Source organism: Ixodes scapularis, unplaced genomic scaffold, assembly GCF_016920785.2.
Source record: "Ixodes scapularis isolate PalLabHiFi unplaced genomic scaffold, ASM1692078v2 PGA_scaffold2__306_contigs__length_199485367, whole genome shotgun sequence".
In the NCBI taxonomy this organism is placed as follows: domain Eukaryota; kingdom Metazoa; phylum Arthropoda; class Arachnida; order Ixodida; family Ixodidae; genus Ixodes; species Ixodes scapularis.
In genome coordinates this window covers 59936124-59952917 of record NW_024609857.1, presented here as the reverse complement: position 1 = coordinate 59952917, position 16794 = coordinate 59936124, and the positions used below count along the sequence as shown (strand labels likewise).

The 16794-nt window shown below is 44.8% G+C and overlaps 1 protein-coding gene across 4 annotated transcripts in view; it reads right to left on the bottom strand.

Annotated features, from left to right (window-relative positions):
• The window catches only part of LOC8030751 (wiskott-Aldrich syndrome protein family member 3), a 30536-nt gene extending 13857 nt beyond the window's left edge, over window positions 1–16679 (bottom strand). Inside the window, exons 1-5 of one of the 4 annotated variants that reach the window (XM_029987488.2) lie at window positions 16492–16667; window positions 14652–14717; window positions 11906–12208; window positions 8800–8953; window positions 2151–2265 (exon numbers count right to left, since the gene is read on the bottom strand). In XM_029987488.2, coding sequence (XP_029843348.2) covers window positions 2151–2265; window positions 8800–8953; window positions 11906–12197 — 561 coding nt within the window. In that variant the 5' untranslated portion in view covers window positions 12198–12208; window positions 14652–14717; window positions 16492–16667. Of the gene's footprint in view, window positions 1–2150; window positions 2266–8799; window positions 8954–11905; window positions 12209–14651; window positions 14718–16491 lie in introns of all 4 variants that reach the window. The other 3 variants (XM_029987487.3, XM_029987489.2, XM_029987491.4) reach the window with 3 other exon arrangements.
• Between the last annotated feature and the right edge of the window lie 115 nt (window positions 16680–16794).

Here is a 16794-nt window from a genome sequence, read left to right as displayed (position 1 = left end):
AAGGCTGAAAATAGTGATTATCAGTGCAAAAAATGAGGCTTTGTACACCCTTAATCAATGTAAATAAATGTGGCCACAACGATAGTACCGTATTTACACGAATGTAGGTCGACCCTTTTTCAATTTTTGAAAATCTGAAGTGGGGGGGGGTTCGACTTATAATCGAACCAAAGCATTTCACCGCCGGCAAAAACGAAACAATCGCGATATCATGGACACCTCGGCTTGTTACGAGTTCAACCGGCTGTACCCCAAGCATTACACTGTTTTGTGCGCTCATTTTACAAATTAATTATTTTTTATTTGCGCGAACGAGTATTATTGGTAGCGATTCGCAAAATAACCTGAATGCACGGCGGTGAACAGAGCACGGAGCGCCCGACTTCCGGGGGGTGACGGCACTTCTGGTAAGAGCCACTCCGGAGGCCGCTGGAACGCCGGAACAGCCTCACGGCTCGTTTGGCTCGCTCGCTCCACGGCTTCTCCGCTTCTCTTCACACTTTTTTGCACGATTCACGGTCGCACATCGTGTGATCGAGTACGAGATCATGCTGGTGCGCTAACTATGTTCATTTGTATTGAAACGCGTGATCCTGGCAGTTTAGGTTTTCGGTGCTTGTTTATGGCTGTTCTTCAGTCAGAAGCAACCAACAACTGCGCTGTTGGACGCAAGTTCGACCTGTCGGAGTGGGTGATGCTCCAGTGGAGTCTGCGGTGGCGCGGAATCTTAAAGTGTGACGGCAAACTAAGAAGCTTACGCAGGCCAAAGTCTGGATAGGTGGGGATGCCTTCCGGAGTTGGAAGTCAGGCTTGCAACGTACGCCGTAAACGTGCGCGATCGGTCCCTACCCGTGACGTCCAACGCGATCGCCGAGCAAGCGCGAAAGATGCGGTTGATCCTGTCATTTGCGAAGTGCGAGATTTCATTGGACGACGCCGACGACGTGCTCCGAGAACGTAGCAGTGATGACGACGGGACTGATATCACCAGTGCGGACGAGCTGCAGTCTAGTCGCGGATGGAGTGAGAACGACAGTGAGCAGCTTCAGTTGTCCCGCCTCCAGTGTGAACTTCCTAGTTCCGATAACGCCTGGCCATCTCATGCACCTCGAACGCGCATACGCAGCCAAAGCACGCCAAAAGGCATCGATCGCGTGTTGGAGGCTTGGCTTTCGAAACAGATATTTTGCCATTCTCACATGTTTGCAATAAAATGCGCATCTAAAAAAAAAAAAAAAAAAAAATTTTTTTTTTTTTATGATATGCGATGGGGGGGTGGGGGGCCAACTTACAATCGAGTAGACCTACAATCGTGTAAATACGGTAATTGAGGTTCATTATTTTGAAGGAGCTCGATGCATATGTCAAATGTTAAAAATGTTTGTTTTGTTTTTTGTTGCCGCAGAATTAATTTTAGTTTCAGACTCGCCAAAAAGACGCACAGCTTCATCTTGTTTCTTAGTTCAGCTTTTGTTGTCAAAACTTTAGAAAAGTCCCACATAATCCACGTTTTATAGTGGAGACGGCAGGATTTCTACAGCACCTTCTGCAACTGTGAGGTGGTCAAAACCTTACACCATTCAATCCCCTTATCCAGAAAAGTGGAACAGTTCCGGCAAACCCAAGACAGGGTGATGTCAAACCGAACCCACAGCCCTGGAAGCCCTTAAAACTAAATGTTAACAATGAACACATCTTCGTTCCCTAGGCAAAGAGACGCGTTCTCCAAAGTCAGTCAACCTGATTCACACTGATGTTGCCAGTGTCTTCCAAGTACCACAGCGAACTCTGAATAATCACTGGAGGGATGCAGGATCCACGAGATAACACGCTTGACAAACCTCTATAAGGGAGGAGTCTACCTACGGTGTTTCTCGGTTTTAACAGATTTTTTATTTTTACCACTGGCAGATGCTTATTGGTTAAAACTGGACAGTGCACAGCCTAGTTATGAATTAGGATTAACTCCTCAGAATGCAAACAGCAGCTCACAGTTTATACATGCCTAGAACAGCTAAGAGACATGTAAATGCAGATGCTGTTTTAATGTTACTAAGTTGGCTCTACTAAGGGATGCAAAGGCACATACCTACCCCATAAAACTATGGGACAGGTAATCGAAGCACGACATAAAGCAGAGCAGGACATACCTTCTTGCCCCTGTCCAGCATGATCCTCTCAGTATCCTTGAGCATTTCCTGTCTCCAGAGGTCAAAAAAGTAGTTGGGGTCTGTGTAAAACTTGAGTCCATCCTTGCCATCGTCCCTGCACCAGAATGAGGATGTCTGTTGTACAAAAGGTGACACCCACCAAGGTCTTCCACAGCTGCACAGTCATTTAGGTGCTAAACAGAATGACAATGTTACAAAATTTTGCCTTGTTCAGTGAGTTTGCAAACTGTGTTAGGGGAGTACTAGTGTGGGACTTCCCAGACAGTTCAGTATAGATAATTTCATAAAATGCAAAGGGGTGGAAGCAAGCTTCAGCCTTTTGAAGCAGGTCTGGGAGCAGCAAAGATGACCCTTTGAAGTTGCTTTGGAGCAGTAAAAGTTCTGCTTTGGAGCAGCTCAGGAGCAAGAAAAGTCGAGTTTCGTAGCAGTATACGTTAATCTTGGAGCTGGTCACCCAGGTCAAACTCGGGGCTATAAGTGCAGATGTGTTCTAAATACAAAAAATATCAACGAAAAAGCATCTCCATGTGACGTTCGGGAACCATTTCCAAACATATCCTTTCCTTAAATATATTCCAGCCCATAGCATAAAAAATATTTGAATGGCAGCTTATGAGAACTGTCCTGGTAGCGGGTTGGTTCCTCTCATAGATTTACAATAGAAGGCATACCATAAAATACCGAGCATACGCTCCCCCTCGTGTAAGTGCCCCCTCCCATTTTATGAAAATTTAATATTTTGGTGGCCGCCATCCTGAATGTTATTCCTGAAGCGAGTAAGGGCCCCTCGTCTATTTTGATTGGATAATCTCTAAATTTGGAGGGGGCGCTCGCTCGGTATTTTACTAGTCGACAAAAAAAAACATAACTTAAGCCTCAAAAAAAAACAAAATATTGTGCCTTTTTAACAACCTAAATCACTAGTTCCATAGGTTAAAAAAATGAAAGCCGTTTACAACTCCCTGTAACGCCGGATTAGAGCGCAGTTCTTGAGGAGGAGGAGGGGAAGGGTATTGAGGGGAACATATATCCTTCCTCCCTCTTCCTCACGTCCTCATCCTGTCTGCTACTCCTTCCTCCGAGCGGCGTCGCCATCGCTTCATTCGTGACCTCAGAGGGGTCATGTGACCCCTCTGAGGTCACGTGACGATGACGTCATCAGTGACGAGGATGATGCCGATGACATCATCAGTGACGATGCCGATGCCGACGACGTATCAGTGACATCACTGATGACGTCATCAGTGACAATGACGATGCCGATGACGTCACTGATGACGGATGACGTCATCAGTGACAATGACGATGCCGATGACGTCACTGATGACGTCATCGGTGATGTCACGCGTCCCATAATGCACCGCGCGGTTACGCCGACGCCGCTCAAGCCGGAAACAGGCGCCTAAGAGCTGCGCTCTAAAACAAAACCATTTCAAGATGCAATATTATGGTATAAAATGAAGCACAATACTGACTATAGCTTTCATTATTAGAAAATACAAATGTTCCAAGTCACTTTTTGGCAAACAAAAGTATTCCAATACTCAACAGGGTACAAATCTATTCTATCTGATAAAAGTACAAATGCAAAATATACAGAACTTCATAATACCATCATACCACCCCTGCTCATACATATGCGCTCAACTGACCCTTGCTAAAACCAACATGACTGACGAAAAAAAAAGCTTGCTTAGGAGGTTAATAAAAACAAAAAGTGACTGACAAAACAAGCAAGTAAGACCATAAAACGGAAGGTTTTCCTCAGAAGTCACTTGCTTGGACGTGTTTCAGCACAACGGTTTAGAATATGTAGCAGGACATTGCCACTGTTCTCCTCATCCTCCCGCGGGCTTGCTGTTTCTGTGCCAGCACGTGTATTCACCATGTATGTCGTTTACAAGGAAGTCTACAGATGATCGGGGCAACCAATTGTCACTTTTATATGCTATGTTTACTATACGAATGAGGAGCACGGAAACTGTCTCAGCAACAGCACACACCCCAAACACACAAAAAAAAAAGAATATTATGCCAAATTTTGTTTAATTTTGAAGAGCAGCTTTCCCCAGAGACTAGATGATAAGTGAACACATGCCAGCAGGCTTAGGTACGCTTATATAGCACAATGTCCTGAAAGAACGCCTACGCAAAATTAAAAAGGAAAATGGTATGTACATGCTTATGAGGTGTAAAGAAAGGAGGGGGGTGGGGGGGGGGGGGCACTACAAGTTACTGAAACGGGAGGTCTTTGACTTCAGTTTCCTCATTTTTCCCTTATCACAGTCTCGGCTTTTAAACATAATTAATTATCACCAGATTGCCTGCGCACTCAAGTCTTTTCATTAATGACATATATCGCAGATATGGCAAACTCACTGACGCAGCGCATTCGCGCACTGTGAAGCGCATTCGCGCTTCACAGTGCGATATACACGCAAGGACCCGGCCGCTACAAACTCGGGTGTCACGGGAATCAATATCGCGCGTGCAAATTGCAGACAAAAGAAAAAGAGGCCGCATCTCCACGTGGTGAGTGGTGAATGATGTTGATTGGGGCGAAGCTCTGGTGGTGCTGATGATACTGATTTTATTGTTCATAGGTAGGGTGTGTATTTTCCGGTTTTAACCGAAAAACACCTATAAACATCCGTCGGTGACGAAAATAAAAAATCGGTTAAAACCGAAAAACACCGGTGGTTGGATATTTTTGCCCTGGTCAAAACCGAAAAACACCGGTCGTTGCCATTTCCGACCTAGCAAAACCCTTTACCCGTAGAGGTTCGTCAAACGCGTTTTCTCATGGTTCCTGCATTCTTCCAGTGTCTATACATGGCTTGCACGTGGCGTCAGTCCGCCCTCCTTCCCGGGGTTTAAAAGCGTCTATCTAGTTAAGGCAGTGGAAGCTAAGCTCGCACACGCCTTTCCCCATTGTGTCTCCCATGGCCCCCCTTTTGTGGAAAAATTAACGCAGTGGAGGGTACGCTCTCACGTGCCCTTTCCCCATTGTGTCTGGCTAAGTAATGTTGGTGCAAGCCATGTATTCAGAGGTCGCTGTGGTTCTTGAAAGACACTGCCAGCATCCGTGTCGTACAGGGCTACTGACCTTTCAAAACCGAGATGCGTTTCTTGTTATCTGTTTAGTTTCCATGGGCTTTTGGGGAAAGGAAAAAGGGTTTTGTTGGAGTGGGGGTTTTTCACTGTATATAAAAGGACCGTTCTGTAAAAAAAATTTGCAGACGTGTTTAAGAAGGCGCGTCCCGCGTCTGCGGGTTTTCTCGACGTGAGACTTGCTTCCCTTCGTCGAACACTTCAAGTATCGTCGTCACGCAGAGTAGAAGGCCACCAGGCTGGGAAGCAAGCGGAAAGCTCCGGATGACTACGCTACAGATTTCATGGATTAATCATTGTTCTGGTTCCGCGTGCAAATTGTTAATCCGTGCATAAAATTGGAGCTGCCAGTGTGATTTGTACCTTATGAAGGTATCTATCGGCTGGTCATCCAAGACGAGCGCAAGCTGAGCGACCTAGAATCAGAATTTCTTTGTTACCGCCAGTATGCTGTGATTAGCACCGTTGATCCAGTGTTATTTTGGAAACTTCATTTACCTGACTGGCCACTACTGTCCCAAGCCTAGCTGGACATTTTGGAATTTCCTGTGTCCAGTGCAAATGTGGAGCGTGAGTTTTCAAAATTGCGGATTGTGAACCGCAAGGAACGTGCTGCCATGACGGATGCAAGCCTCTCTAAGTATGCTTGCATCTACTATAATAACCAAGTGTGAGAAATAGATGCTTCCTCGAGAAGAAGTGTATGAAATATGTGAATAAAATTGGAACTCTCTGTCTGTGATCAATCGCATTTTTTTTCCACCGATAATCACCGATTTTAGCCTCGTCGTGAGACGTTCCACCGAAATGCACCGGTGTTTCGAAAATAAATAAACACCGGAAAACATCCGCCGATTTTTCTCACAAATAAACACCGGAAAGTAGACACCCTATTCATAGGTAGTGCTGATGGTGCTGATTTTTTTTTTATTGCTCATGGGTAGTGCTGAGTTCTGGGTTGCATTTCGACTTCATTATTACTGCTTTATGGTCTGTGAAATGCAGAGCCAGTGGTTCTTGGGAATGCATCTCCACCGCTTAAGTCAATGGTCCATGTCAGAAAGAGAATGTGTGGTATGGATCATGGTTATATATGCAGTTGAGAATTTGACCGCAGCGCCCTTTCGTTTATAAACGTTGAGCCAATGCATACAAAGTTTAACGGACCGCAGCGCCCTCTCCTGCATAGACTTTGAGCGGCTACATGCAACGTTTGAGTGTAGCGTAGTGGTTAAGAAGTCTGCCTCGTAAGCAAGCAGTCCTGAATTCGAACCCCCGTGCGGGCATACGTTGTTTTTTTTAAAGTGGGCCGATCCCGGAGGCAGTGCAATCGATGTGAGCACGGACGCCGGATGGATGGACAAGGCTAGACCTTAAGGAGCTTCGCCCCTAAAAATAAAATAATAATATTGCGGATGCTGCAGATTCCCGTGTTACGGTGCAATAAGCACGAGGGAACCTGTGACGAACAAGCTTGTCATGTACCGATACCGCAGATCACGCGGTACATTATGATAAAAAAAAAAACGGGATGAATGATTTCTCTGGGGCGGGCATTCATACAAGACTTTACGGTATACGGGATTTGATATGTGTGTTTGTGGTATTTCGAATACACGCGGCCATGCTAAGTGCCACTGTGCAAAAAAAATAAAAAATAAAAGTAAACTACGAACTGATGTCTCAGTACTTTTGACAAAGCCACCTAAGCATGTCCCATTAACGGAGATTAGACCTACACGCCGTTGACACAATCGCATCGGTACGGTGGTTTCGTAACTTCTAGCACTTTTACCAAACCGTTACCATGTTCCGCGTACTACACTACCGGAGCCTTTGAAGCATGCTTTTAATCGCATGCCCTGTGGTCAAGGTATCACTTGGGAGCGCGCCTAAAACCGTGCTTCAAAGGCTCCAGTAGTGCACGGTAGGCGAAACACGGCAACGGTTTGCTAAAAGTCCCTATTGGTTCAGAATTCCCTAGACGAACACAACAGGTAAACCAGTGTCGCCCATAAAGAAGAGTTCTCCAATAACTATAGCATAAAAAGAAAAAATATCTTTTCAGCTAGTTGTGGCGCAACATGTGCGCTTGGGAGCAGGATGGAGCAGCAAAAGTGGATTGGTGCACAGTGGCGAAGCGCTTCCATCCCTGAATGCACCAACAACACGTGTACTTCCAGGCCCTATTCAAATTGAATATTAGCTGGGTAATCTAGAAAGAGGCCCTATGCACTGGCACCAGCAACAATGAGCAGCAAAGCTAGTGGCCCCCTGAGAAAGTTGACATTTTGCTTGTGGCCCCATCGTTTTTAAGAAGAGAGACAGCATGTCCCAGAGGAGAGACAAGAGACAGCAAGTCTAATGATTGCAAAGCCTGCATTACGTAACGTTTGACAGGCTAGTATTGACGAGTTTGGGAGAACCTAGAGAATGCGACTAAAATGAAGCACGTTAACAAATGAGGGCACTTTATTCTCAGCACGACACCCATTGCAGCAAAGAAAACAAACAGTTGTTGCCATTGCTATAATTGTTGCTAAGAAACATCAACATACTGATGTGGCGACTAACAGGTTGGAACGACTTCAAGCCTCCTCCCTAGACCCCATCTACAACAACCCATGAGGCATATAAAAAAATGAAAGATCTTTACAATTCTCTGTAATGTCGAATTAAAGCGCAGCTTTTGAGGAGGAGGAGGGGAGGGTCATGCGTGACATCAAACGTGACGTCACATCTGATGTCACGAGGGTAAAATTTTCCCGCTGAATTTGGCGGGAAATTTTTCTGCTAAATTTAGCGTAAAAGTTTCCCCCGTTATATTGAGCGGGAAAATTTAGCGGGCAAATGCCTTCGTGACGACATTATGAGAAACGTCCCATATTGCAGTGCACGGTTAGGCCAACGGCGACGGCATCACCACTCAAGCGAAAATGGGCGCCTAAGAGTCGTGCTCTAAGAATGCCTGCTCTCAGTAACCGCCAAATGCTAGCCGTCGGCAACGTCCAAACACATCTTTTAAGGGTTTCTACCTACACAGAACTGGTCTAAGTAAGATACATGTGAAGAATGAACCAGATGTTCTGCCATTGGCGCAAGCTTTCTAGCTTCGGTAACACTCCAGAGTCTCGTGAGCATGTCCACGCAAAGCGCGACGGAAGGTAACAAGCCTGTGCAGGAGGCACAGCGTTTGACGCATTCTTAACTTGCATTCGACAACTATAGTATACTACACGCAGTGGCATCACAAGGAGGAGGGGGGGGGGGGGGGGGGGGGGGCCAAGGGGGGCAGATTGGCAAGGGGGGTGCAGCTGTGCAGTGCAAAGGGGGGCGGGGGGTGTCGCAGCGGGCCACCGCCTCAGGTGCCAGTGGCCCTAGTAACGCCACTGACTAGACACACATGGCATTTTCACAAATTAACCTATCAACTTTGGGGCGTGATTTTAGCGCAACGCGCCACCGTCCGGAACTTTAGGAACTCCTACCAGTGAGGGCACGCAAAAGAAGAGGTAACCTGTAAGGGTTGAGCTTGTCCAGGGGCGGGGGCTTGTCGCAGGCCTGATACATCTCCAGCATGCCTGCAGGCATGGTCGCTCGAGACACCACCTGCTGGTCGTACACGATCGAGCTGCGGAACGCCTTGCGCATGTGGATGTCCTGCAGGGACACTGCGGCAGAGAAGGAACAGTAAGTTTCTCCGGTTGAGCACCTCCCAAAAAAAAGTGCAACGAGGGCATCGAGTAGCATCGCATGACGAAAGACGTGAGCACGACTTCCGGTTCTTGCTACCTGCGTTTCTAGAAGCTTGGCTCTTTGGATTACGCATTTGTTTCGTGAAGCCAGAGGTTGTGCTAATCGACAGCTATCTTTCCTGTATTTGTGCCATTGTGGTATTTCCCACGCTGCTGCCCGCCTCAGAGTATGACACGACACACTCGTTTAACAACACAGTCAGTTACTGACTGTTTGTGCTGCGATACGACCTTGTGCATACAGCACACCGGCCTTTTATCGGTGGTGGAGCGCCGCTCGCGCGGCCCGTTGCACTTGACAACATCAAGGCGGAAATTACCACAGACGATTTAATGTGCAGGCAACCTGCTCGAACGCTTTGGATCGCCAGGTTGCCCACAAGCACGGCACGCTAGAAATAAGCAGTAAGGAGTCAAAACTTTCCGTAGCTTGTCCACTTAGGTGAGACAGCGTGACACCCTGCAACAAATTCTTTAATCCTCACAAATTAAAAAAACTGTAGAAGTGCATTCAATTGCTCAAAATGTAACACTCGTAAAATTGTGAAAAACTAACAAAAAAGAAAACCCTCCATGTCCCAAATAAACGAGAAAGTGTAAGCGCTGCCCCTATATAGCCTCTATTTGTTATCGCTGAGTGTATACACTTGGCGGGGAAGCCTGTAGATGCATTCTTGTGAACAACCAGAAACCTGCTTGAGGCAAATTTGAGGATTTACGAGCCAAACAAAGGGCATTTGACACACCCCAGCAACGAATTGAGGATTAGTTTCGACCACATTAGTGTCCTTTGACGTGCAACTTAAACCTTGGTTAATGCCGCCTTCTTTGTAAAACCTTTGTCATATTGCGCGCAGCCTTACTGGGGTTTGAACCTGCTTATTGAGGATTCGCAGGCCGGCACTTTGCCCTGAAACCGCAAGGGTGGCACCCCATAAACCAGTCGCCGATCACATACACATCTACCACCTAGTATGCATCCAACCATTGACTGCTTAAATTCCAGGATTGCGGTCAAAATACAAGCTGAAATATAAAATTCAGGCACGTGCGGCACTCTAGAAATTTATGCCCGCAGAGACTGGGTGCTCGCTTCATATTGTGCAGCCATGTCCGGAGCCCCTTGTGAAAAGGTTGTTGCAAAAAAGATTGCCTGGCTTAGACATTTCGTCAAATAGAATGAAGGTGCGATAGCAATTAACGGGGTTTTAAACGATCAGCACTTTCAAACCGAATGAAATACAATGAGGCATTGTGGTGAAGGAATTCTGAACGTACGAAGGAATTTTTCCTCCATGCAGCTCTTCTTTGGGGGCACCGCATAATTTTCTTTGAAATGCCGCCGCACGTACAATCTGACCGTAAAAATACCTCTGCACCTACTAGGGTATTCTACTAATACAGCTTTCTCACACTACTCGGCAGCCCTCATCTCTACGCGGCGGAAAGAAGGGGGAAGTGTTAGTGCACAGCTTAAGGGATACACTATTAAAAAAAAAAAATTTCTGCACAAAAGGAAAGTTGAATTTAAAATAGGCTATATATACGTCCACCAACATCCAGAGAGTAGTCCCAAAAAGTTTAATTTGTTTACACAGCATAGCTTTTTTTATTTATTTATTTTTTTTTTTTTCACACCTACAATACAGAAAAGGTAGAGGTTTTAGCACTTGGAGCACATTTTTCTACATTCCACTTTTTAACATAAATTTAATTTTAGGAAAACTATCGTTTGGTGACGACGGGACAAAAGGAAAGGATCACTCATTGTTTTTCCTAACTGGAATTTAATGGGCAATACAACTGTGCAACTGTTTTTGTTTTTTTTTCTTACTTTGACAATGTCTTTTATAAAATATGCTAAGAAATTGTCGACAACATAAAGGGTAAAAAATTTTATTTTTCAGCACGATGTTAGCATAATACAAATTACTTTTCGAAATTTCGTTTTCATAGTTGCACTCTACAGGCATTCTGCTGCATATCTAGCAAAGAAAAATCTGGGTATTACATTAGTTTTCTAACAGTAGCTTTCCTAAACAATGTCAGCATGTTCCTGATAAAATTTGCTATAATTTATTGCAAAATTCATGTACACAAATAAAACTTTACACAGTATTCTGCCTTGCAACTTCCAGTGGTAGCACACACCCCTTATAGGGGGGGGTGCAACAATTTTAAGATGAAAAGATTTTGCATCCCGGCATTTTTACATTGTTTATCATGTCCCGTAAGATAGAGAAAACATCTCCTTCATTAAAAAATGTTGCGACTCCCCTGCATAATCGCAAAGCAAAAGTCGAGCTTTTTCTTTCACCTGCAGTCACGGGTGGCAGCCGAAGGAACTGCGGTAAGAGGCTTACGTGACCTCGCTTGGCTCTAAGCTGCAGCATAACGCCCGCCAATGTCAGCAGAGAGAAGGAGAGAAAGCGTCCTCCGAGAGAGCACACGGGAACCTACACGGCACCCCGAATTACGTCACTAGGCGGGGGACCAGGTGAGACCCTGAAGACTGGAAGTGAATTGAGGGGTGCCAGAAATGCCAATATTTATCTCTATTTTTACACAAAAACTAGGACATGCAGGCAAAATCAGTTTTCTGTTCTTTACTTCAGAAGTGTCAGAGGGCAACTTCCATAAATATTTGACCAAAGTCCGGAAATCATTGCACCTCCTTTAACCCCCACTCCATGCAGCGATACACCATTGGACGTGAGGACTACGACGTCGAACCAACGGCTGCGCTCCTTTACCAACGCTCTCTCCCATGGCCCAGCTAAGGGGCAATCAGCACCGACACAAACGAGCGAGCAAGGTTCAAGCGGGGATCCCAAACAAAGTCCTCGTTTTGAGACGAAAACAACACACCTTCCTCGACGGTGGAGTCGAGCTGGGTCACCTTGACGGTGAGCCTGTCCACCCGTGCCTGGAGGGCCCCCGCCCTGGCCACGAGGGCCGTGGCGTCCCTGAAGAGGGCACCGAACAAGTCGTCGGCGTGCTTGGACAATGACGACAGCTGGCGAACCACGTTGGCCAGGGTGCCGTTGGTGACGCACTCCAGCTCGCTAGGCAGCTGCATCGCGGGGGCCCCCTTGGCGTCCAGCGGGAGGGCGCCCCGCGACACATGCACGGGCTCGATGAGCCGCTGCAGCAGCGGCATGGCCAAGCCTGCTGCAAAGACGGCCAAACCTGCAACACTCGCTCGCCGACACGACTAAGACAGCAGGGCATTTCCTTCGGATGCACGCTTTCGTTCCCTTCCATCCTACTTTGGCTGGGGCGCACGCTCAAGGATCGTGAGAAGCCCAAGCGTTTTCGAAGGCAGGAAGCTCATGTTAAAGGCGGGACAACTGATACTCCACCCTGCGGTTACCATGCTGTCAGAAACAGCAGACAGTGTAGGGAAAGGACAAAGTCCTACTACAATTTTTTAAGCGACTTCCCCAACAATCTTGGATTCCAGCCCCAACCTAATTTTATCTGGACGAGTCTCATACCGGCGTGCGGTCGTTTACCGCAATTGATACTGTACAATGCATATTAACACTCAAGTTTAGTAACCAAACCGCGCTGGCCAAATTGGCCAACTGCAGTGAAGGCTCTGGACACCATTTTATGGTTTTTTCCGCTGTCTAAACCACCGCTCAATCAATTTAATATGACTAACTCCATGTTGAATGCAACTATGAATGGCCAAACCCAAAAGGGGTTATATGCTGGCAGAGAAAGGGGCTAAGAACGTTCAAAGAGCTTATAAACGAGAAATACATGCCAAGTATTTAGCTAACTAACGAGTAGCATCCATAAAAAAGGGGACAGAACAAGTGGTATAGAATATGAGGTGCAGAGGAAGGTGATTTGCAGTGACAAAGAGTGAAATATTATAGTAAATTTTGAAAAAGCAAAGTCAGAAAATATGCTATGACAATTTTCAACTTCCTCCTCCGTGTGCAGATAGTAAAGTTGTCCTCCTCCAACCGAGTCCGCAAAATGAAATCAGACGTATCCTTATCCGACCCGGATGGGGAAACCGCCATGATTTCCCATACCCCACACAAAAATATGGCATGTGACTTAATAATATAGAAAGAGGAACAAGCCAAACAATCTCAACAATGCTAAAAAGCAAAACTGGAAACAGCAGTATCAGGTGCCTGCACTTATATCTTTTAGTTTTGACCTCATTAAAATCTGCCACAATCTGGAACAGAAAGAAATAGCAAAAGTAGGTGTTGTGTAACAAACATTGTGCTGTCTAGGTCAGGCAAAAATATACAAAAAAGATTAACGTGAGAGAAGAGCTTCTGACATAAATAGGGCAGCATTTCCTTTTTGCTAACATCGTCCCATATTACCCCACTGAGCAAGGGTACAGCAGGCACAACAGAAAGTGTAGAAAGAAAATATGAGCAGCAAGCACGTGAAGGTACCTTCTCCAGGCTCACAATTGCACATGCTTGCTCCCACGAGCAGAAATGTGGTGGCGGCCATATGCCCTGCTTGCAATCGTCTATACAGAAAGAGCATTAATCGTACCACATGCACTCTGTTGCAAGGGGAAATAAGCTTGCATGTCTGCATCATACAGTGAAATATGATACAGAGAGAATGATGTAGCCAACTCATATAAACATTACATATTTTAGGTTGAGTTCATACTTGAAGTGGGAGTATATTTGTAAGCTTTTTTTTCAAAAGTGCTAAAACACTGCTTTTTGGAATTTTTTTGCAGATGCAGAATTTTGCTATCAGGAGTCAACTGGAGTGACGAATTTGTGCAATCTATTTTTAATTGCTAGTTTATTATCCGAATTTGCATAAAATTATGCTATATCAAAATATGCCACTTGCAGTATTAAAAAAAGTTGGGGGACCATGGAACAATATGCTCTAACTTGAGTGCTTCGAATAAACTAACATTTGCAAAATATGGAACGGGTGTTGGCTTTTGCTTATCCGAGTTTAGTCTAATAAACGGCAAGCACAGACAAGGTTCAGATTTCTCTTTTCTTTGCAACGGCTTTCTCTCTCACGAACAGAGGGCCACATGCATACAACACATCGGGTACCATGAGATAACCTTGTTTTCAAAACCAGCAAAACCAGGATTATCTCTGCAATGAACAACAGGCCATTCTGTGGGGTTTGCTAAAAATAATAAAAAAAAAAAAAAGCATGCACAAGTCTCAGCCACGAGTCTTGAACTTTGCACAAGAGAACTGAATAAAAAAATCCTGCAAAATAAAAAGGAAGAAAAGAATGCTCTCATTTTTCCCTGCCAGTTCTAGTTTCACGGTCGCTTTGACAAAGGAAATCCTTGCCCAACTGCTCAAAGTAAAAAGAAATAAATTATCAAGAGGTTGTCGGAATACAGAAGCCAAATAACTGATGATAAAAGACCTACAGATAAAATACCTGGAGCTTGCCCTGTCCTTTCTCATGCGAGGTGACAGAGATAAGTATGAAGCCTACACAATCTTAGCACGATCATTCACAACTGTGAGATCCAAGTGTCCTCCCCAAGATTACACAATCCCAAGCCAGTGTCACCTTGCCTCATTTTGGAAAGAAGCACGAAAGTACAGAAAGAACCATGAAAAAGGGTCACGCTTGCTGCAGAAGCCCAGCCACTGGGCACAGTACCTATTTCGTTAGTAGACACATTCCTCCACAGCATATGCTGTAAATTAACAACAAAGGTAATTGAATAATGATCATGTTATGCAGCTCCTTCCATGCATGAGGTTTAAAACTGAACCATGTCATCAATTTAATTTAGCTAAAGGACCATGAAGTGCTCATTCAAATGAGAATACTACCAAGCATCAAAGCGACTACAATTTGCAGTTCATAAAAGTGCCCCCATTGCTCCTCTCCATCAAACTTATGCCATTTAGAAAATATTATCTTACTATTTTGGTTCAAAACATTATAACAGTATGATCATGTTTGCAAGGTTTGGGATGCAGAAGCAATTAAAAGATCAGAGTAATTCTGGCTGTACCAGGCTTTAAACTGGACTGCAACTTCAAAAGAGTTCTGGAAACAGGAGTTTGGTACAGGCAGCATTGGCACAAACGCTCAACTGCATGGGCGTGCCCCAGACTTTTTTTTTTTTTTCTTATTCTTTTTTTGTGTGCTTTCTTTGTTTTTGAAGCTCAAGTTGTGACAGTATTAGGTTCATATCCTGTCACGACAAACTGTTGCCTGCGGTTTCTCTTTCACAATAAAAACAAACAAAAAAATCTACATTTTATAAACAATGGAAGAAACGAAAACAAAAAAGATAAAAAGATATACAACTTTCATGGTCTTACCTACAGCTTTTATCCTAGTTTTTTTTTTTTTTTTTTTTTTTTTTTTTTTTTTAGAAACAAGCAGCGTAACGAGTTGCTGTAATGGATAATTTTTCGTCAACGAATACTGCCGAAACAGCATGTCGCCACCCGACGCTAATGTTCAAAAAGCTCGGACGGGAATAATAAATAAATAAATAAAAATAATTAAAAAAAAAAAAAACAGGAGAAAGAACCGACCTTCGTATGTGAGAAATGATCTTTGACAACGAGCCAACCCGCGTCTCCACGACGGATCGTGCCAGACGAATTCTTGAATACGAATCAAGCGTTTAAAAAAGACGATAAAAAAAATTACACAAAATGAAGAAACGTCGTTGGGGATCCACGGTCTCAAGCTTCCAGGGCGAGGAACGTGCGGAGATTGGAAGAATCTCATCAGGAATTCTGCGTCATTCGTCAAGAGGCGACATCCGCAAGCCGAGAAAAGAAAAGAAAAAAAAAGAAAAAAGTTGCACGCACGGAGCGACCTCACCCACTTCCCTTTGACGACTGTGGCCCCTGCACTCCGAGTTAAATTCCAACCGGTACTACACACGTACACACACACACACAAAAAAGAAAAAAAGGACGCTGTTGCAGCTGAAATTTGTACAATGAAATCGCATCCCGCCCCCACAACACAAAAATCTAAGGTAGAATTACGGACAGAAAAAGAAAACGCCTTTACAAAGACGGAAACAAGCGATGACAGCATCGCATAGTACCGCACGCAAAGCACAAGTTCCTCGTCCAGTTTCGTGTTCTGAGCGTTCGTTTCGAGAAAATTCCTCGTTTATGACCAACAAAATTAAAAAAATGAAATTGCAAATTCGTAAACTATTGGGTATTATACGAAATAAGCCGAATTACACGTGTTTCCCCGAAGCGAGCACGTAATGATCGAGCATCGAGACGTATATTAAGCGTATGTGTACAGGAAGTTTGCAGGCGCAGCGGGTAAATAGAGCTGCGTGACACCTTACGCAGGATCCAATGCTTTTCTTTGCATTCACAGTATCTACGAATTTGTGGTGAGGCGAAACACGGAGCGCGAGCAGCACGTCACAGATGTCCGTGAATTCTGGTGACCGAGGTGCTGGCGCCGAGCTCACTCACCTTTACATTTAAGGGGTCCCTAAGAATCCGGCCGAAGCCTTCTCCGTCTCCCCGAGACGCGAGATTTGTTCCACAGATTCTAACTGTATGATTTTGTTAAGAGCATTTAATAACTGCATGTACGAACGTCATCCTCAGGTCCCTGAACACTGGCACAACCTTCAGCATAAGATGGCGACCTAGATGACATTTTCTGGCGAATGCTACTTATTTAAAAATATGACAAAAATAATATTAGTTTCTCGCATGATGTAATATTTTATTAATTAACGTGTTATTTTCGTTAATTAGAGTGCTAACGAA